Here is a 21,831-nt window from a genome sequence, read left to right on the forward strand (position 1 = left end):
GCATATTGGAGTACTTATGGTATGATACTTGTGAATGAAATGGTGTTTAATAAACACAGTATTTCATGTAATATGGAAACAATACAGCTTCGGTCAGCAAAAGGTAGTAGCTAGGATTTAAAGACCTACTTTAAGTCTTGAGTACCATACCTCAGTTTCTGCTCTGCAAAATTGACCTTTTTCCTCTTATGTGCTTGTCCACCATTCCTTTCACAAACTGCTTTTCACAAACCATTTGGTGGTGGTGGTGGGATTTAACATTTTAGATTGGGGGATGGGGGTGGGTCGCTGCGCCTGAAGGGCCAATGTTTACTTTAGTTTTTGCTCACCTAGTTAGTACATTCCAGACATGTGGGGCTACAGCTAGCATCAGCCCAGCTAGCTCTGCACTTATCTTTGAATATTAACCAAAGTTCATAACCAAAGTTCTGTTCAGTTTCAGAACAAGCCAATTTCAAACTCTGCTTTCTGAAGCTGATTGTTAAACTACCCATAGACTGTTACAAACCACAGTCACAGACAATGGCAAGATGAGATTAAGGGAAACTGAAACACAACACTGCCCAAGTCCTTGGATACCTTCCAACTCAGACATACCATTCTACACCGTGGATTACACATGATGTGTGAACTCAACCAGTGAAAAATGTTGGGTGCTCTTGCATTTTCGATTTAAAACCAATACACTCTTGTCAGATCATGTTACAGACTTAAGCATATTGGATTGAGGTGGAACCAACTTTAGATGCTTTGTGCTGACAAACTCATGGTTGGATTGGGGGAGCCATTTTTATATGCTATATGAAAATTGTTTTGTGTTAATGTATTTTTAAGTTATAGAATATAAATACATGGGAAATATGTTCATTATGTTCAAATAACAGTTCCTCAGCAAAAGTTACAGCTTTCTGTCTTGTTTCATTCACAGTGAAATATTCTTGTTCCACTTGAGCCCTCAGTCTTTTCTCTAAGTAGTTTCTTCTCTGTGTCCTTGGCTATAGGAGCAGTCTCACAAGTGCTGGACAGCCTTGAGGAAATCCATGCGCTTACAGATTGCAGTGAAAAAGATTTAGATTTTCTACATAGTGTTTTCCAGGATCAGCATCTTCATACGTTACTAGATGTAAGTATTTTCCTAGGCAGAAATATTTGGTTATTGAAATGATTTGAGCAAATCAATGTTTCTTGGTTGTGGAGAATATTAAAATTGCTATAGATCTTGAAACAGCTTGGAGGAGGAAGTCCTTAAGGTACCCTAGCCTCAAGTTGCCTTAAAACCTTTCATGTCAAAATCATGATCAGTGCCTGGTATATTTTAGCTGGTTCTATAAATGGTCATAACAGCCAGCACTTTGAATTGTGCATACACCTTAATTGGAAGCCAGTATCACTCATTGAATGCTGGTGTTCTTTCCTACTTGCTTCCATCCAGTGTCTCAGACACCGAGGATTCCCTTCTCTGTCTAGGAAGTAGGCTCTTCTGGAGAGAAAGGCTTTACCAGGGATTGGGCTCAGTGGCACCTGTCACTGAATGCAGCTAAAAACATGGCCACTGGATTCATGATCAATTATAGTTTTCAAACACATTTCATAGAAAACTCCATAAAATGTCTATAACAATAATCCAGTCTGGAAGTTGTCAAATGATGAATCACAATTATGGTTCCTGTTTTAGAATTACTGCCATGTAAATCTGTACAACACTGTTCCTTCTGAAAAGCAAACTGTGAAAATTGCATTGCCTTCAGTAGGACTTTCATGCAAGTACTCTGTGGAGCACCAGTGCTGTTATCTTCTTAATCTATATACGTACCTTACAGGTGGTCATGAAAATATAGCACAAATTGATTAGTTTTGATTCATGAAACTTGTAACCCCCACGTAAGGAATTTCCATTTTACTTTTCTTATGAAAGTGATATTCTGCCCAATTTCCCACAGCACAACTGCTGCTGGGGGGCGGGGATGACAGCAACAAAATCCTCAATTCATTAATAGTTCACTGCTGCCTACTTTGGTGGGCACAAATTAAATTTATCTTATGGAATCAAGCAGTTTAGTCATCTACCGGGGACAACTTACATGGGTGATTCTGAATAGAAATGACATTCGATTTACAAGTTAAATTTCTGCTTAGTGATAGAACAGTATAGGTTTTTGTATATCCAAGGCTAGTTTGTGCTGCCCCCTTTGTCTGTCCTCAGCTCTATAGCTATAGTTGGAAATATATGAATAATCAACTTATGAAGTTAGTGTTACTTTTTATTTCATACACGGTTTTTAAGGTAAGGGATATTTGTACAATGGTTTCTGTGCTTGCAAAAAAATAAATCTTGAGTTTTAATATTTATTTGGAAACAAATCTCACAGAGTTCAGTGCAACTTAACTGTTTCATAAGTGTATGTTGGCTTGCAGTCTAGCTAGCAGGACCAGTGGTTAGGAGTGATGGGAGACAGCTCTAGCCACTACCATTGAGAGCAGGTCAGAGCACTCTGGAAACAGGGAGGTGTGAACCTGTGTTTTCTGCATGTTGGGTTGTCCCCAGCACTTGGGAAACTTCATAGCAGATCAGAGCACCACTTACTGTTTCAGGCCATTCATATCTGCTCTCAGTGGCAGCCAGCAGAGGAAAGGCACTTTATGCAGCACTACTGTGTCCAGTCAATAGCGTTGGGGAATGTTGGCCATCAAGAAAGGTTTGTGGCCATTCCTGTTCTTTAGCATAGCCATAAGATATAACCATTTTTGTGTGTTGTGTGGTTATGTTTGTTTTGGAAAGACTTTTTTGAGATGTTTTAGCAAAAGGTAGACTATGTAGTTATGATGTTTGTGTTTTTCCTTTTAGCTTTATGACAAAATTAACACAAAATCTTCACCGCAAATCAGGAATCCGCCAAGTGATGCTGTACAGAGAGCCAAAGAGGTAAGCATTTTAAACATGTTTGAACTGGTTGAATACAGACTTCTATGTCCTAAATCCAAATGAAATAACTGTCAAAATGTTACCCATGGTGCTGTGGCATGCTCCATGCACAGTGTTCAGCTTGCCTGAGTAACTACAGTGGTGTTAGAGTCTTCAAAGATACGTAATATGATTATCCTAATGGAACTTGAAGAAGTCAGTGATATCCTGCTGATCCCAACTGTGGCAATAACACAATTGGTTTCCCCCCTACAGAATGATGTTGCTATCTAGTAACAACAAGGAGCACATACCTGTGTGTATACACTCCCCCCACACACAAACTAACTAACATACAAGGAGCACATACCTGTGTGTATACACTCCCCCCACACACAAACTAACCAACCAACCAACCAACATACCTCTCCCTCTTTCTTTTACTCTCATAAAGACATAGACCACACAGATCTACCTACTCCGATTTTTCCCCTTTCTCACACATGCACACCAATCTATCTAGCTCTCCCCTTTTTCACACATACACCTAGACTGCACTGATCTACCTGACCCCATTTTCTCTCACTCTTACAGACACAATGCACAACTATCTAAATACTTTCCCTCTTCTTTCTTTCTTTCTTTCTTTCTTTCTTTCTCTCTCTCTCTCTCTCTCACTCACATACCCCCACCTCTTCCACCAACCTATCTACCTACTCCCCTTTTCTGTCTCTCTCACACACCTGCTCCCACTTTTCTATTGTTCTCTCTCTCTCTCTCTCTCTCTTACACACACACACAACAATCATCAAAATCCACTTACAGAGTGAAGCCCTCTCCCAATTAGGAAAGTCCCTTCATGGGTAAAGCAAACACGTTGCTCTTCCTACCACTACTGCACAAATCTGTGTGTGCTGACACTAGCATATTAGCATCTGTCCCAGGACACTGTGGGCCTTCTTAAGGAGCTTTTTCTGCTAAAGTGCGGGGTACACATGGCTAGTAAGTTATGCAGATCTGAGACTATTTATGAATCTCTTGTAGACTCATCCAGGTCCCTTGGAGGGAATGAGTGGGAGATAAATGTAACAAATAAATACAATGCTATTCATAATTAGCATTTTGCTTTGGAATTAAATAATTTAAATTTGTTTAATTTTAATTGAAAGGTTTCATTTAACACTCATTATTTCAACTGTCAAAAGAAAAGTAAGATATTTTAACTAAGTAATTCACTTCGTTTAGACCTTCTATAGAGTTAACATTCATATGATGGGGTTATGGCTGATCGGGGGACGGAAATTAATTTGTTTAAAAGTTCAATTCATTTAATTAGCATGTCTGCTGATTTGGTTCCCAGGTATTGGAAGAAATTTCATGTTACCCTGAAAACAGTGATGCAAAAGAACTGAAACGTATTTTAACACAACCTCATTTCATGGTAAGCAAATGTTTGTTTGTTTTAAAAATGTAAAACAATTTTATATTGTTTTATAACCGTAAAATGTTGTAGTGGCCATTCTTAACATTTGTCGTTGAAACCTCTGCATTGGGGGGCGGAATTCCATCTGACGCCTGTGAGCATTAAAACAAAAATCTAGCTAAGCGCACAGAAGTATGCTTAATCAACCATTTGGATTAACTCTACTAACATTTTAGTTGACAGTGATCATGCTTGCCTATGGCGTTTGCCATCTTCTAGTCATAGTGACAACAGAAAAGTCCAGAAACAATTATTTTATCTAAGGCTGAAATTCTGCATTGGGAATACCACTGACTTCAGTGTTCCTTATGAGCAGAAACATGTATAGGATTGAGATGTTAGTTAACTAAGGTAAAATAATTTTAAAAGCAAATCTGTTGAGATGAATCAACTATCATAGTATAAAATTTGTGATAACTAATCAGCAATATATTATTATTTAAATGTATTTATTTAACCTATTTCTGTCCTGCCTGTCTGATACCTTAGCCATCTATAGGCTAAGAGGAACCCTGTAACTCAAAGCCTTGACACTGTGATCAGCCATAGCTGGACTGTGGCATGGCCAAGTCAAGACAGGAAATGTGGAGCTAATTTATTATGTTCTGGAATAAGCTAGCTAGGTCTGCAGTGGACAATGTGACAAAATCTACCCACTCCCCCCCCCCCGCCCAAAAAAAGGACCTGGGAAAGGAGGCCATCAGCCATCCTTTCTCTGCATGTGGATGAGTATTGCTGCTATCGCTTGGAACTCCTCTTTTAATTAAAGTAATTGCAGTTCCCTCAAAAACATCAATCAAGCAATCAATTTACAATACTCTTGTTTTCAATAAACCACAATATTTTTTATTAAAGGAAAGTTAAGAGGTGTGCATGTGTGTCAGTGAAGTACGCACACATCACACAATAATGTAAATACAGTGGTACCTTGGTTTAAGAACAGCTTAGTTTATGAACAACTTGGATTAAGAATGCTGCAAACCCGGAAGTAGGTGTCTTGGTTTGTGAACTTTGCCTTGGAAGCAGAACATGTTCCACTTCCTGTTGAGTGTAAATTGAGTCCCGCTGCTATGGGAAAGCACGGCTTGGCTTAAGAACACTTTGGTTTAAGAACGGACTTCCAGAATGGATTAAGTTCGTAAACCAAGGTACCACTGTAGCTTGGGTTTTGAAATCTGACAAAAAAAGGTGCAGTATGATTCTGAGACACCATCATTATGTATGTAGAATATGTTCAATCCTCATACATGTAGAGTAAGCACAAGAAATTGTGGAACATCCTAACTATTATTTTCTTACAGGCCTTGCTTCAAACTCATGATGTTGTGGCACATGAAGTTTACAGTGATGAAGCATTACGAGTTACACCACCTCCCACCTCTCCATATTTAAATGGAGATTCTCCAGAGAGCGCCAATGGAGACATGGACATGGAGAATGTAACAAGAGTGCGATTGGTTCAGTTCCAGAAAAACACAGATGAACCAATGGTAAATAGACAGCTGCTCCCATATAAAGATATCTGATCTGCATCCATTCATTACCAGATGGTAGATTGTGACTAATGACTGGATCATATAAAACTTAGTTATAAACCATTTTTAATTTCTATCTTTAGAATGGCATTTGATAGCTAATCATTACAAATGTTTTATTGGGGATTCTTAATAAGTTGTAGTGTTACATATTGCATTTTCCTAACTTTAGAAACAGACTTCAATTTGTAGTTAACTGTTGCTGCTGCAGCTGCTTAGCCCAACTATAGCATACTGTATTCTCATTCCAATTCAGTTTTCCAAGTGTTGTTACTTATGTAGCCAAAATGGCAACAGCCATACAAAGGAGTTTCATGGGAAAAATCCCCAAAAGTAGACCAATGAGGACTCAGTGCCCATGGAAAGCTAGCTCTTTGTGGGGGACAGGACTGAAAACTGGGTGGGAGTGGGGATCGGATGGAATGGCTGGAAAAGAAGGCAGAAACACATAAATATAAAGGTACTTGACCATTCACGCTCTTGCTAGCTGAAGCCTGCTTGTTCACTGCCTAAAAAGGGAAAGTTTTGAAGGTTCCCTCGAAACAGACCCACACCATTTTGTTGTGAGGACCCACCTGCGCATCCTAATAGCGAACACAGATGGCTGAGCACCAGTCCATGTATCACTGAAACAATATCCACACGCAAGAGGAAGAATCCAAGTTGGTAGAACTGTTAAGAACTTCTGCAGAAATACAAAAAAAGAAAAACTAGGCGGGGAAGCCCATGTGGGCAGGAATAACTGCAGAAGGAACCAATCAACACTGAGCATACTCATCTATCATGGAATTCTGGCTAATGTAGGCGAGGTAAAATGGAACTGAATTGCTGGCAGCCTAAGCAACATTGTTATGCTGAAAAGAAAGTAAAATCCTTAAATTGCAATGAAAAAAATGATAATGGCTATTCCAACAACAACTTGGGATTTTGCAGAAGAATAAAGTCATAGATACTCTCAGAAAGGTTACCTCAGTTTATATATCTGATTTCTAGCTTAAGAAAGTGTCCTCCAAGTGAACTTCAAATATCTGATAGAGGATATCGCTCAAGAGAAGAATTGTGACCTTTCTTGGTGTACCTACAATAGAGTTTTCCTGTGATAAGCCTTGATTTAGAATGTTAGCTGACGTAAACAGATATAACAGAATCTTTTCTTGGAAAGTTTGCGTGATAGACCTTCTAAAGAACAACTATTTCCTAATATTGTAGATGGAAACCTTTGGCTTCCATGAATCCGTTAATAGAATTGGCCATTTTTCCAGCTGGTTCAGATTTTTAAAAACACATAACAGCCCAAGTGACCCAAAGGATTCTGCCTGCATGAAGGAAATAATGTTTGAACTGGCATATCCCTGGTTTCCCAGCACATCCGATCTGTGGCTTCCTGGTAATTTCTGTGAGTGCAGTATCTGAAAGGAAAATACTACAATGTCTATGCAATTTGCACAAACAAAATAGAAAGTGGTAGGTTTATTATTATATTCTGTATTAGTTGTTTACTATAAAAAGTCACTAAGTAAGTTGTAAAAAGTTCAGAGCAAAGAAGGCATAACATAAAACCAAAAACAGTACAATTCAATAAAAGCATTTCAGTGACCCCATTCATTCATTCATTCATTCTCCCCCTCCTCTTGAAGCAGCCCAGGGCTGCAAACACATCCAAACTTTCGTTATGTCTTGTTTTTAAGCATTCTAAAACAAAAACAGTTACAGTAAAAAAAAAAAAACTTCTAAATACAATTTCAGTTAAAAATATTCTAAAAACAATTATAATTAAAAACAGAATTTTATCCAGTGATCTAAGGGTTGCCATAAACAGACTCTGCAATTTCAAACATGCTGGGTCAGACATTATTTCTAATACACATCTGTGAAGAATACTCACATGAACAAATTTAGTTTCTGAAGATACTTGTTCCCTATTTTCTGAATTGATTGTTTCTTTTTACTAGGGAATCACTTTAAAAATGAATGAACTGAACCACTGCATTGTAGCAAGAATTATGCATGGAGGAATGATTCACAGACAAGGTAATGTTGGCACAAGAGCAAATTAGCACAACTTTCATGTGGTACCCTGCAAACATGCAGAGCTTAGAGGCATTGAGTCCAAGTGACGCAAGAGTACCTGGTGCTAGGAATTGTTCAGTGGCTATGGTCCCATACCTCTCTGCTTCAGCAAGTCCTGTTGCTATACCCCGGGGTGGCCAACTCCCAAGGTACTACGATCTACTCATGGAGTTAAAGTCTGGCAGTGATCTACCCCCTTTTGGGGGGTTCAGGTCAAAGCTGCTGAGCTTTTTTGAGGGGAGCTACTTGGGGCGCGGGTGGCGCTGTGGGTAAAAGCCTCAGCGCCTAGGGCTTGCCGATCGAAAGGTCGGCGGTTCGAATCCCCGCGGCGGGGTGCACTCCCGTTGTTCGGTCCCAGTGCCTGCCAACCTAGCAGTTCGAAAGCACTCCTGGGTGCAAGTAGATAAATAGGGACCGCTTACTAGCGGGAAGGTAAACGGCGTTTCCGTGTGCAGCTCTGGCTCGCCAGAGCAGCGATGTCACGCTGGCCACGTGACCCGGAAGTGTCTCCGGACAGCGCTGGCCCCCGGCCTCTTGAGTGAGATGGGCACACAACCCTAGAGTCTGTCAAGACTGGCCCGTACGGGCAGGGGTACCTTTACCTTTACCTTTTACTAATCTACCACAGACATCCAGTGATGTACCAGTAGATCATGATCTACCTGTTGGATGTGCCTGCTATACCTGAGGCATAGAAATGCTTCAAGAAACAACATATAATTGAAAGGTTGATTTCATACTATATTTTGTGAACCAGAGTCATGAGTAAGGCCTCATTAAGACATGAGCTAACTGGACTGCAGCCAAGGGCCCATCTCCAGTGCATGGTGGGCTTCCTACAGCATTTTATTTTGTTTCTGCTGTGTGTTATGTTCTCTCTCTTCTGCCATCCTTGCATTTACTGCTTATTATGGATCTGATTTTAAATTGTATTAAGTTTTAATGATCGTATCATTTTATGATTGTTAGAAACCACTTTAAGGTCTTGGAGCAAAAAGCAATCTGTACATTTAATAAAGAAAAAGATGTGCATTAAAAGCATGAGAGTATGAAAACCCACTGATATATATATAGTGTGTGTTGAATAAGAGAAATGAAAGTAGAGTATTTTTGGTGTTAATATTTAATATGTTGATGTAGTTTAATATTATTTCAGGTATGGCTCCTTTTACTGCCAATCCTTTTTTCTTTGGGATTTGATGCCTCTGTTACACAATGCCATATTGCTTTCCTGCTTCTATAGGTACGCTTCATGTGGGTGATGAAATTCGGGAAATAAATGGAATCAGTGTAGCAAATCAAACAGTGGAACAGCTGCAAAAAATGCTTGTAAGTATTCAAATTATGCATCTGATTTATCTAACTTCAATGGAGGAATAAAAACTCAAATTTGCTTCTTAAACTAATGGAGTCCAGTGCTGTGAGCTTTGCTTCCCCATCACCTATCACTGTTTTTTCAAGATATAATTCTTTGCAAGCTTAACCTCAGGCCTCAAAGCATTTGTTGCCTTTCCCCTTGCTTCTTCTGATTTTCTTACCAACTAAAGTGGGACGAGATATTTACTGTCCCTGAGGGCTTATCCACAGTTACCTTTTGCCCTGCCCTTTCCAGACGCTGGTCCACATTTTAATGCTCCATGCCCGAACATGGTAGGGTGTGTGTGCCACAAGCTTCCTGCACAAAAACCTGTTCTTTAAAACTGAATTGAAGCAAACATCAGTTGAGGTTTCCCACGGATTGCTGTTTGCTCCAGTTGAGCTTTAAAGAATGGATTTTCACGGGGAAAACTCCAAAGCAAAAAGGGGTGGTGGGGCTCAGACACAGAGCTTTTAATCGCGGCTTTGCCTTGAAATAGCAGAGGAAAGGTAAGCACGAATAAGCCCTAACTAAGTGTTTCAGTTGGGATGACTTGTGCTACACACACACAAATACAGCATGATTTAGGGATACTCATAATGGCAAAATTAGAACATTTGTCTTAAAAAAAATCTTCTTTTTCTCTTCCATTGAAAAGTAATGCTCCCAACAGTTAGACTGACCATTCTGATCCTGTCCTTTTAAGTTTGTACAAATAACTTGTGTGTGTGTTAGGGTAAGGAGCAGAAGTTGAAAATGTTCAGTGACACCGATCTTTCTTTCATGAAAACAGTAATGAAAAATATTGTGTCTTCAGTGATTGCTGTTGTAGAAGTTGTTCAGTCTTTTGTTGTGTAAGTTTAATCTACACATTCTATTCAGGGCTGGAGATGCATTTTTATATAAAATACTTAACTCAATCTAAATAGTAGTACTAAGCACAGGAAGGAAGTTATTTTCAAAGCATTCTATTAAGCAGCTTTCATCTGTAAGATTTGATTATCCTTGTTGTTATCTTCTGCTTGTATGCCCGCATTTGTTGTTCATAAAATAATCCCATTCTTTAAATTTAGCCTCATTGTTGTTTTTAAAGAAATAATGGATTATGACAAGCCTTTGCATGCTATGTAAATAAATAATAATTATAAAATCTGCAGCAAGCTGCAGGTTTCACCTTATAATAATGGTCAATTTAGGTTAGAGTTTTTAATGTTAGTGTTTCAGTACTCAACACCACTCTCTATTTTTCCATCTTCAGTATAACAAATTTTATGCTATATCAAAATTATTTTCTTTGAATTTAACATGTAAATTGAAAAATAGTTGCATGTCTTTGTTGCTAAAGTAAGCCAGGAAATGACAAGGAGAAAAGGTTGAAATCACCAAGAGAGAAGCAGCTTGCAGGTTCAAAATGTTTGTGATGTCTTGCTGATTTCTGAAGACCTCTAATGAGTACTAGTGAACAGTACAGGTGCATCTGGTTTGAAATACAGCCACATGATTGCCATATTTTCTATTTTATTTCTGAACATGAATTTCTGAAAGAACTTCTGAAGCCCTAAGGTGTTTTATTTTCTTGAAATATTAGATGGTTTTGAGTGTTATGTTGTGTTTTTTGTTTTTAAAAAATGTATTTCACTTTCTCCAGAGGGAAATGCGAGGTAGTATCACCTTCAAGATTGTGCCAAGTTATCGCACCCAGTCTTCTTCATGTGAGGTAATGAATTTAATGAGTTACTCTCTTTCTTCTCAATCCTATAACCTAACTGCCTGCTGATGGCTGAATGTTATTGCTTTCTGGGAAATTGTTTCTGCCTGTGCTGTTAGATCACGCACACCAATTTTACAACAAAGATAACGGAACAGAGGAGTAGCGCTACCTACCTACTGTGTCGTCCTTCTCTCATATCATTACATCAGCTCATTAATTGCTCCCTAACAGCCTATAATATGAAAAAGGACTTGTACTATTTCCTGCTTTATTTTAGGCATAATTGGGACATTGGGTGGTAAAAAGCCGGCTTAAGTAAGTTTTTTAGTGCAGTGAATAAGATGGCATGTTCAGGACTGTAAAGGCAAAATAAATTCAAAATGCATGGTCTGTTGTTTCTCAATGAGTTAAAATGTTTAAACTACTATAGCAAATCACTGACAGAGACAGAAGGATGATACTAAAAGGAAACACACGCTGTAGCAGCAGGGTTTTTTAAAATGTGAGAATTAAAGACAAGCTTTTAAATAGAAAAAGGGAAACATTTCGTATGTAGATGTTCTAGTAGAAACAAACCGATCAAGCCAACAGCCCAATATATTGCATCTAGTGAAAATATTAAACATCACAGAGGATAAATAAATAAGCAAAAAGATCAGTAAATTGTAAGTGCTTAGCAGGATTATGATTATCAATTAATGGGGGAAATTCCTGTTTGTTTATTATAAAAAGGATAACCATGTGACCAAAGGGCAAGATACTCAATAAAGAGATAAAAGTTATATAGATAAATAGGAAAAGAATGTTGAAAATGAATTCATCATTGGGATGTATGATATATTTCATTTATGATATCCGTTTAGTCTACCAATTTAGCCAGAGGAAAGCAAAAGCACCAGATGGCTGACGAATCACTGATATCAGAAAAAAATGGGGAAATAATTATTCTTATTTAATACATTAGGACAGATTTCTGTATCTAGTACCTAGTGAGAAGTACAGTCATGAAACTTCTCACTTATGATAGAAATTAAGTAGATGTTTGGCTTTGTCAGGAGTAAGCAATGCTATACCAATTTTATTTCATGGGATAACTTATTTCATGAGACAAGTAAATGTTCTAACATACATAGGGTAGATTTACAAAGTCTGTTCCTGTTGAAAATGCTGATGGGGGGGGGGTAGAGTTATCTACCTGGCAGTAGTATGGCAGATCAAATGCCTTATAAGAGAGAGAAGAAGAAAGAGAAGAAAGGAGAAGATTGCAGTTATGAGAATTGCAGTTATGAGAGAAGCCAGCCCTTTTCAAAATCACAGATAATTATTTCATGATTTTAATACAGTGGTACCTCTAGTTACGAATTTAATTTGTTCCAGAGGTCCATTCTTAACCTGAAACTGTTCTTAACTAGAGGCATGCTTTCACTAATGGGGCCTCTTGCTGCCGCTGTGCCGCCGGCACACAATTTCCGTTCTCATCCTGGGGCAAAGTTCTCAACTGGTTAGAGGAGTTTGTAACCTGAGGCATTTGTAACCTGAGGCATTTGTAACCTGAGGCATTTGTAACTCGAGGTACCACTGTACTTTATATCCTGAGCCCAAAGTTCCATATAATCACTGTTAGTTGTAAGAAGTAGAAATTCACAGTGGCTTATGGTAACTTGGATTCTTTTTGCAATTCATAATTGTAATGAGGCATGGATAGAATGAAATTTTGGGGGGATTATCTAGCCAAAGAAAATGATGTCTGTTCAAATATATTAAAAGAAAACTATAATTAGGAATATAACACAGTTTGCAATACTTCCAAAAAGTGGGAAGTGGTTCATGGATTTTGAACTGTACATTTAAAAAAAGTTTAGGAATATCCTGATAGCAGGCAAACTAGCAAGGAGATAAATTAGTGGCACATTGTGAGCCAAACAGCTTTCAGAAAATATTTAAATATAATTCTGTTTAAATTATTGTTGGGTTACCTCTTTAATTTTTTTTTCTAGTTTCATAATCTTTAATTCTGCAATGCCTAAGTGTAAAACTATTTAAAACACTTTTTTCCAGGAAGTACATGTAACTTCTTAAACCAAAGAGCCTTCCACTCTCTTTTCTCCCATGCAAAATGTTTCTAATTGCTTGTTTGGGGTTTTGTACCTGTATAAAATATGCTTTGATAGATTTGTTTTGATTAAATTAATTTTAAGGAAGGATGTTTTTCCTACTTAGCAAACAAACTGGGAGAAATACTATGTAAGTGATGTCATACTTTAAAATACTGCATGCTCAATGTATCAGTTGTTCCTATGTGGATTTTCGTAGCATATTATAGATTGCCAATATACAGATACGCAAAATTATCATCTTCCATTCTAAAATGGCAATTATTTAATTTTGAAGTAAATTGTATTTATTTCAGTAGTTGCCAGAAGCGCATATAAGCCATTATTCAACATCCATGTAGATTACTTGTTTGTGTCAATAGCACAACATTTCACACTCATGTAAAAGGTAATGAGAGGCCCACCTTGCATTGGAGGCTTGCCATGCTACTGTTTCTCCATTTTAAAACCTTGACAAGTTGTACACTCCTCTTCAGGAGTCGTGCAGTTGATTCAGTGCACAGTCTCCAAACCTTTTGTTTTAGAAGGATAAGTAATACTTACAAAATGGCCTGGGTTTTTTTTAAAAAAAAACACACCCTGTGTTGGCATCACAAGTCACATTACAAACTGTACTGAATAGGTGCCCATGACACTTCCATACCGCAGTCCTCACAACAATCAAAGAAGCAATGAATATGCTAGTGGAGAACCCACATTTTCCCACACATAAATCCTACTCAGTGATACAAAGCATGATAATGTTGAGGGGATGTTGCCCTTCAAAACACTTAACATGGTTATAGACTATACCAAGATGGCTTTAATTCAGGAGGCGGTGAAATAGCTTCAACCTCTAATACTAACCCTCAGCATAAGATGATTTTTAAAGGATCGTTTGTATACAGTAGAATCTTATTTCTCTAAATGCATTCTACAAATGATTGAGCACATATCTGTAGTTAAGCACTGAAAACAAGTTATTATTTTTCTAGAACTCTCGGGATGTATTTTAGACTTTGATAATCACTTTGAATTTTAAGAATTCTTTTTTTAGATGCTGCCTTGGTCAAAGCTCTCCTGCTCCTACAAAATAAAATAAAAAAGAGAAGATTACATTCATTTACATTCAAACAATACAATTGGAGGTTTTTGATCCATAGAAGTAAAATTAGATCTGTTATTGTGTTTCTTTTCATTTTGCTTTTTACTAGCCATTCTTTTTAGTAGTCTATCCTCACTTTGATTTTTCATTAAAAAAACTCAACTTCTAGCATCTATAAAAAGCTCAATTTTCAAAATCCCCAGATCCAGAGGAGTTTCTCCATGTGTACAAGTTTTTTTGTAGGACTTTGCACAAGCTTATTATGATCTTCTAGAATTTTTTATGCTACAGCTGGTATTTTAGTTATGCCCAGTTTCTTATACTGTAATGCAATCTCTGACACATTGTGCCTCTAGCTCTTGAGCAAAACTCAACATGGAACAGAACTATCAAATATTCTCCTCCTAGTTGCTGTAAGATAGGCTAATAGAATTCAAACATGGTGTTGAAATTTCATCCCCAAAAATATGTTGCTTAGAGTATCTTTCTCTAGAATGGTTCAGGCCTAATGGCAAACCATGGGTTGGCATTATGTGAACATAGTGATTCACTACTTCCCTTCTGGTTTGAGGTCAACCTTAATTTGCCATCGCATTTGAATTAACAAACTATGGTTTGAGCATGCCCTACAAACCAGTATTATATTGCATTCCTTAACTTTGAGATAGGGTAAAATTTCTAACCTCAGGCTCCTCATCCATTAAGTGACATTCCCCCTTGATACTGAAAGGTAGAACACACCTTTTAGTTCATGAGGCATTGCTTGAGAGGCTTGTTCCTAAAAGGTCCATGTGTTCCTTCTTCTGCAAGTAGCAAAAGTAATTATCTGAAAATGAGACAATATATACAGAGGAAGGAAATTTAGCCAGAGAATAGCAATGCATATGAAAACCTGGCATGAAGTGAAAATTCCATGGATAAATGGAAATTTGATTTCATTATTTATAGCAGAACATTGGGAATTGTGCAGAAGTCAAATCCATGTTTCCTCCATTGGGTTCTGCAAGTTGCTTTGTAATCTCAGGTGTTCAGAACTGTAGCTATGTTAGGAACACCTTGCTTTTTAAACTGAGTTCAAATTTTGAGTTGGCCTTTGGTAAGACAACTGAGATACAAAGGCATAAACATAACAAATCAATGGAACATTATAAACAAATTGTATGGTTGGCTACAGGAGAATGTACAGTGGTCAAGGCTAATATTCCAGCATCATCTAAAGCAGTCTTTCTCAACCATTGGGTTCCCAGACGTGGGACTACAACTCCCATCATCCCTGACCACTGGTTCTGCTAACTAGGAATGATGGGAGTTGTAGTCCAACAACATCTGGGGACCCAAGGTTGAGAAAGGCCTATCTAGAGGCTCACTGTTTCACCATCCCTAGTATATGGAGATGCTTCAGGCAATAAGAAGGTAAAAAAAGGCAAATGGCTGCCTCCTCACACCTTTCCTACTCTCCAGAAAACTCTCCGCTTAGTCCTGATCATTATTTAATAGATTTACATCCTACTCTTAACTGAACACCTTCTGAACATCCTACTCTTAACTGAACTTCACAACATGTTTTACATGTCATCATGGATACCCCCCCCCCCCAAAAAAACCCCATCCATTTATGGCCTAATAGGAAGGGAAGAGCTAGTAGTTCAAGGGCAGGCACTTGAAATTGTCTGTCTCCCTCTCTTTCTCCTTGGTGATAAATGGTATTGTATTGTGATGGGGGAAAGGATAATCCAGCTGGGGTAACAGTAGGCACCCGATATTGCGATATATAGCAGCAGATCACTCAAAATCAGTGTTGGCATCCCAGCCCCAGACTTGAGCTCTTCAGCACAGTATGGCACAGGAGGTTAAGGTTTCAGGAGGATGGAAATCAATAAATAACAGCACACTCTTTTTTTCCATGTCAACTTCCACAGCAAGTCCAAAATAGTGCTGCAAGGCTCCTGTTTCAGGCTGCCTGGAATTCTGAGCTGGAGGATTAGTTTTAGAACGCGAAGGAACAATGCAGTATTTTGTTGAAGATCCTCACTTGTCTGAAAATACAAGCTGAGAGTTAGATATGAAAAAAGTATGGCCAAGGAGAGAAATTATACGCGCAAATCCCACTATCGACCCACTTGCTATGCAAAAATTCACCAATCCACAAGTAAAGAATTGTGCCCAAACCTCACTATAAACACCACAGATTCACATATCCGAAAATCCAGAGTTTGCCCACTTCCTTATTTGCTTGCTTGCTTCTGCTTTGCTGGTTGGTAGCAGCTACGTTTAGGCAGAAACTATGAAGGGATTGAGGGTGCAAGATCAGATGAATCAGTAGGAGGGATCAGACAAATCAGTTTTTCCCTTTGTCTCTCTTTTGCTGATTGGCTGCAGAAAAAATTGAAAAGGGTGGGGGAGAAATTGGGAAAATCCCAGATTAGAAGTATTTCTATCAGAAATAATGGAAATCATGAACTCATTATGTGAACACTCGCCTGACGAACGATTTTCACAGAAAATATTGTGCTCGATAAGCAAGACCTGTGAGTATATGTTTAAAAGGCTATTAAAATCACGGGTTATATCCAATACTAGTCTACTCAGAGTAGCACTGTTGAAATTAATGACCCAGAGTAATCATGTCCTTATTCGGTGGGTCTGCTCTGAGCAGGACTAGCATTGGATACAACTTTATTTTGAAAATCATAGAGTCCGAACATTTTTCCTAAAAGGATGATCTTACAATATTTCCTAGAAGGCAAATTATTGGTGATTAGGCAGACTTCCCTAGGCAAAGAATACGAAATATGGGACCCACAACAATAAAGACTGCTAGATCTCCTCATTGATAGCGCTTCTTGACTGAAACTACTCCTTCTCATATCAATAGATGGGTGAGCTCTTTTGAGGAAAATATGCAGCTGCCCCTGTTGTGTGTGTGTGTGTGTGTGTGTGTGTTTTGGGACTAAAATTCCCATCATCCCTGACCTCTGATCCTGTTAGCTAGGGATGGTGGGAATTGTAGTCCCAAAACATACATATGCATGCATTAATATTCTCAGATCCAGGCACAACTGTGTAAGCCGAAATGTAGGAGGAAGCCATTCATGTCCTCTGTTGTTTTGTAACACAAGAAGCTATTGACCCATTGCAATCTAATATGGTGTTAGACATATTTTACTTATTGTTGGGGAAATTATTAAACCCAACTGAATATTCTCATCCTAAAATATCAGAGTCCTGTACTTTTGCCTCAGTCCTTTTTTCTATAATGTAAGTGATTTGTTTTACTACAGAAGTATTCAAAAGAAGTTGAGTTTTCTTTTTTGACAACTTTGTCATGTATTATATGCCCCATCAGGAGTGTAAAGTTATGTCTTCTAAAGAGTGGTTGGGGAAACCCAGCCAGATTGGTGGCATATTATTATTATTATTATTTATTTATTTACAATATCATACTATTCCATTTGTTTTTAAGCAAGCCATGTTTCTTCATGTTGCCCTCCAGATGAACTGCAGACTATGAAAAGCCCAACAGAATTTACAGATTATTATAGGAGGAAGGCCTCCCCATATACACCCGAAAGATAATAGCAAGTTTTCTATTCAGTTATGTCCCAAGATTTCAAAATAATATGAAAGAGAGGCCATTCCAAGTTACACACACACACACAAACGTGTGTGTATCTATAGTATGTCCCACTTACATTTAAAGTTATAAAAAATAGACATTAATTTAGATTGTGTATTAAAAAAATATGAAAACACTCGAGATCCATGGTTTAGCACAGTGACGGCCAAACTTGGCCCTCCAGCTGTTTGGGGACTACAATTCCCACCATCCATGACCTCTGGTCCTGCTAGCTAGGGATGATGGGAGTTGTAGTCCCAAAACAGCTGGAGGGCCAAGTTTGGCCATCACTGGTTTAGCATGAACTTCAGAAGAGGAGAGGGTAATCGTTTTGCTCCTCCCCTGTTGTTTTGCTGAGCTGAGCCATAGCTTGATTCAGTGTGTCATCTGAATCTGGATGCATGGTTTCACTCTCCCAGACAAACCTCAAACTGTAAACCATGGGACAAAACCTTGGATAAAGCTTAACATTAGTCTAGAGACAGCTAAACTAGGTTTAAACAATACACAGAGAAAAACTATGGCTTAGTACAATATTGCATCAGGACCACCTGGGAGAAGCAAAGCAGCCACTTGCCTCTCTCCCAGAGTTTGCACAAAGCTGTGGTTTGGCTTTGTGTGATGTGGAAAGCAGACGGGGAAAGAAAAGGCAAAATAATTGGTCATAAGCCTGTGGATATAACTGTTGACATGAATATATCTGTGTTCTGCAGTAGTGTTGTGTGATAATGAACCTTGTGTCTTATTTCAGAGAGATTCCCCCTCTACATCCAGACAGTCCCCAGCTAATGGCCATAGCAGCATTAACAATTCTGTTTCGGTAAGACTTCTAGACAGAGAGTATTCAGATCTTGTTGGTGCTCATCTACCATTCCTGTTATGATTACATGTTCAGTAGAAAATTGTGTTCTGCTGATAAAATCAAGAATACTTAGAAGTCTAATTCCCCATTTGCTCTCATTCAAGGGTTTACGCGACAACATAATCTTCTCATTAAAACCCCTTTAATGAGTTACATTCAACTGTAATGTAAAAATTCACTCATCCCTGAAATATGCTTATCATTACCCTCATCCTGACTTGCTCAAAACTAAACAAAAAGGCTAATTTCTATTTTCAACTTTTGAAGTGGTCTTTTGAAGCAAAACATTTGCACAGCAGGTATTTGGAGGGTTTTGGTTTTTTTAGACCTGGACATTTTTTATTTTTAAAGCTCTGTAGATTGCAGTATTGGTTTCCGCTATCTCAGTTAAGGAATTGGTGTGTCCTCTGCTGTTGTGGTATGTGCACATATTCTTGTGAAATATGAGCCTTGCCTGGATATGAAAAGCAAAAGGAACTGGCTTTAAACTGCATTTATAATCCCAAGCTATTAACATCACATCTTTAACACAAAGTACTTTCTTTTTAGTCATATGTTCAGGAAAAAAAGGTACTGTTAAACATAATGGCAGACACCGCTATTTTTTATCATTTGTTTTTCTCTGAACATATATGGTAAAACACTAGAAAGCACCTGTAGACAGATCTTCCTTGAGAAACACTTAGATAATTGTGCTGTTAACACATGTACTATAAGATGAGAAATGGTATCTGTTTCTGCAAACTTTCAATTAACGTCAATATAGACTGTTCTATATGTTGTTTAAAATACTGCCATTGTAATTAGCTACAGGAATAATTTGGTTTATGTATAAACACTAAGATTTATATGAATTAGAAATCTATTTAGACGTAACGGCTGGATACACAGTAGCTTTCAAATTGTAAAAACAATTTATTTATATAATTGTCCCAATAGGAGTATAATTAGAATGTTAAGACTAAAAGAGGGGTCCTCCTTTGCTTACAGGTGCTTTTGTGTTGAAGATGATGAATTCTTATTGAAAGCACATTTTCTGTCTGCTTAATTTTTACCTGCTTTCTTCAGCTTGCTGCTAAACAGCCTGGATTTGACATTTTCTCCTATTAAATTGTTATTTCTGAAAATAAATTTGTTGTTAATACTTGCAAATTAACTATTTGCTTTGATACTGTTGACTGCTTTCAAAGTAAAATGAAGTTTTCTTTTCCTGGGTTGGCTTTGTTCTGCAGGACTTGCCATCAACAACACAACCAAAAGGACGACAGGTGAATAGCTATTCTACGTGGAAGCTTTCCTAATTTAGCGCCTTTAGTTTGTAGCAATCGTTCCTTATCATCTCAAATGTGGTATTCCATGATGTGCCGACTTTAACTCTAAAAACTTTTCCCATTTTGTGTTTTACTCACCTAGCTGATTCATCATAGTTCCATTTTCCTGTGACCTGAAATGTAGTTGTATATATTTTTTTATTACAACTTTTATTATAATTTCTAATAGTAGCTAGATTCAGGACCATGTGATGTGTTAATGCCATCATTCTTCTAATGTTTCGTTTTCATTGCATCTTCATGGTTGTCGTTTGCTGCCCTGAAAATAATATTTAGGCATTTACTATACATAACAGTTTTTCATGTGTGGTAGTTGTGCATTCTTGAGTATTTTGGTCTTAATAAATACTAGATTTTCTTAAGTTTCATTATGCTGAGGAGGGGATGATTAAGGGACAGTTCTTACAAGCTGGACTTCTTTATTTATGATTATTACTCAGGTATCCTGATAATATTTGGCAATACCTTTAGAATTTATTTATTTATTTATTTGCTTGCTTGCAGGTTTATAAACTGCTTCACAACAAAAAATTACTGAAGTGGTATACAATAAAATAATAATAAGTATTACAAACACCATGAACAAAGGACAATAAAACCAGTTCTGTAGTTACAGTTATTATTGCACAAAATGGCTGGGTCACATTTCATGAAAAGCCTTTTAAAACAAAACTCTCTTTAGTTAAATATAAAAACAGCTAGGTGTTTGTCTGATTTCAAATGGTAACTGATTCCAAAGGGCTGGAGCTGCAACACTAAAAGCCTAGTTTCTACTGCATACTAATCACACCTCTGGGGCATGTGATACTTTTAGCAGTGCTCTATCTGAAGAGTGTAGTTCCAAGGCAGGGGTATATGGGGTGAGGCAAGTTGTTTAGGACTTTACATGTTAAAAGCAAAACCTTGAACTGATCCCAGTAGCATATTGGTAGCCAGTGCAGTACTGTGGCAGAGGTTTATGTGGTGTAAACAGGGTGTCCCAGTCAGCAACCTAGCATCTATATTCTGCAACAGCTGCAGATTCCAGACTAAGCTCAAGGGCAACCCCACATAGAGCACCCTGTAGTAGTCCAGTCTTCTGGGTATCAGGACCATACCCACAGTGGCCAAGCTATCTCAGTCAAGGAATAGACATAGGATTTGAGCTCTGTTTATGTGTCCTCATGCAGCCCACTCACGGCATTCAAACACCAATCTAGACCCTGATTCAGATATTACAAAGAAGCAATTGTGTGTCATCATATTTTTTTTGTCTGAATGTGCTTCAGTTTACATTTGCTTACCCTCAGCTTCATTTCCCATTTTAATGCTCATTCACCCAGTTTGAATAGATATTTGTTTGGAGCGCCTCACTGTTTGTTCTTACCACCCTGGATGAACTTGGCCACTTTGTTACTCACCTGTAACTCTACATCATGACAAAGTTAAAACAAGCACTGGTCCCAATATTGGGGACCTCACATCCTGTCATTGTGAGAACTGTCATTTTTTCTACTTTCGTCTTCCTGCTTAACTTGTTACTGTTCAGCCAGGTACCGATCCATTAAAAGACCTGTCCTCTCATCCCATGACTGACCGCTAAAAGTACTCAGATTCCGTTGATGACAAATTCCATCAAAAAGTTTTTTGAAAGTCGAAGTATGCAATATAGCCTAGATAAGTCCTTCCGTATGATTACTGACACTCTCAAATAACTTTTAAGTTAGACATAAGGTACCCTTACAGACGCAGTATTGGTCCTTTGCAGTCCTCAAATACAGAGGCTG

General features: G+C 38.0%; 1 protein-coding gene across 21 annotated transcripts in view; it reads left to right on the forward strand.

Moving 5' to 3' along the window:
• Positions 1 to 21,831, forward strand: part of CASK (calcium/calmodulin dependent serine protein kinase) — a 118,103-nt gene that overhangs the window by 77,335 nt on the left and 18,937 nt on the right. For 6 of the 21 annotated variants that reach the window (XM_083437296.1, XM_083437299.1, XM_083437281.1 and 3 more), the window contains 10 exons: positions 1,002 to 1,123; positions 2,846 to 2,923; positions 4,263 to 4,343; positions 5,687 to 5,875; positions 7,873 to 7,951; positions 9,234 to 9,319; positions 10,996 to 11,064; positions 13,279 to 13,302; positions 18,624 to 18,692; positions 19,967 to 20,002. In XM_083437296.1, the coding sequence (XP_083293422.1) occupies positions 1,002 to 1,123; positions 2,846 to 2,923; positions 4,263 to 4,343; positions 5,687 to 5,875; positions 7,873 to 7,951; positions 9,234 to 9,319; positions 10,996 to 11,064; positions 13,279 to 13,302; positions 18,624 to 18,692; positions 19,967 to 20,002 (833 nt within the window). The remainder of the gene's footprint in view (positions 1 to 1,001; positions 1,124 to 2,845; positions 2,924 to 4,262; positions 4,344 to 5,686; positions 5,876 to 7,872; positions 7,952 to 9,233; positions 9,320 to 10,995; positions 11,065 to 13,278; positions 13,303 to 18,623; positions 18,693 to 19,966; positions 20,003 to 21,831) is intronic. The other 15 variants (XM_083437282.1, XM_083437297.1, XM_083437301.1 and 12 more) reach the window with 5 other exon arrangements.

Source organism: Podarcis tiliguerta, assembly GCF_965153285.1.
Source record: "Podarcis tiliguerta genome assembly, chromosome: 4".
Lineage (NCBI taxonomy): Eukaryota > Metazoa > Chordata > Lepidosauria > Squamata > Lacertidae > Podarcis > Podarcis tiliguerta.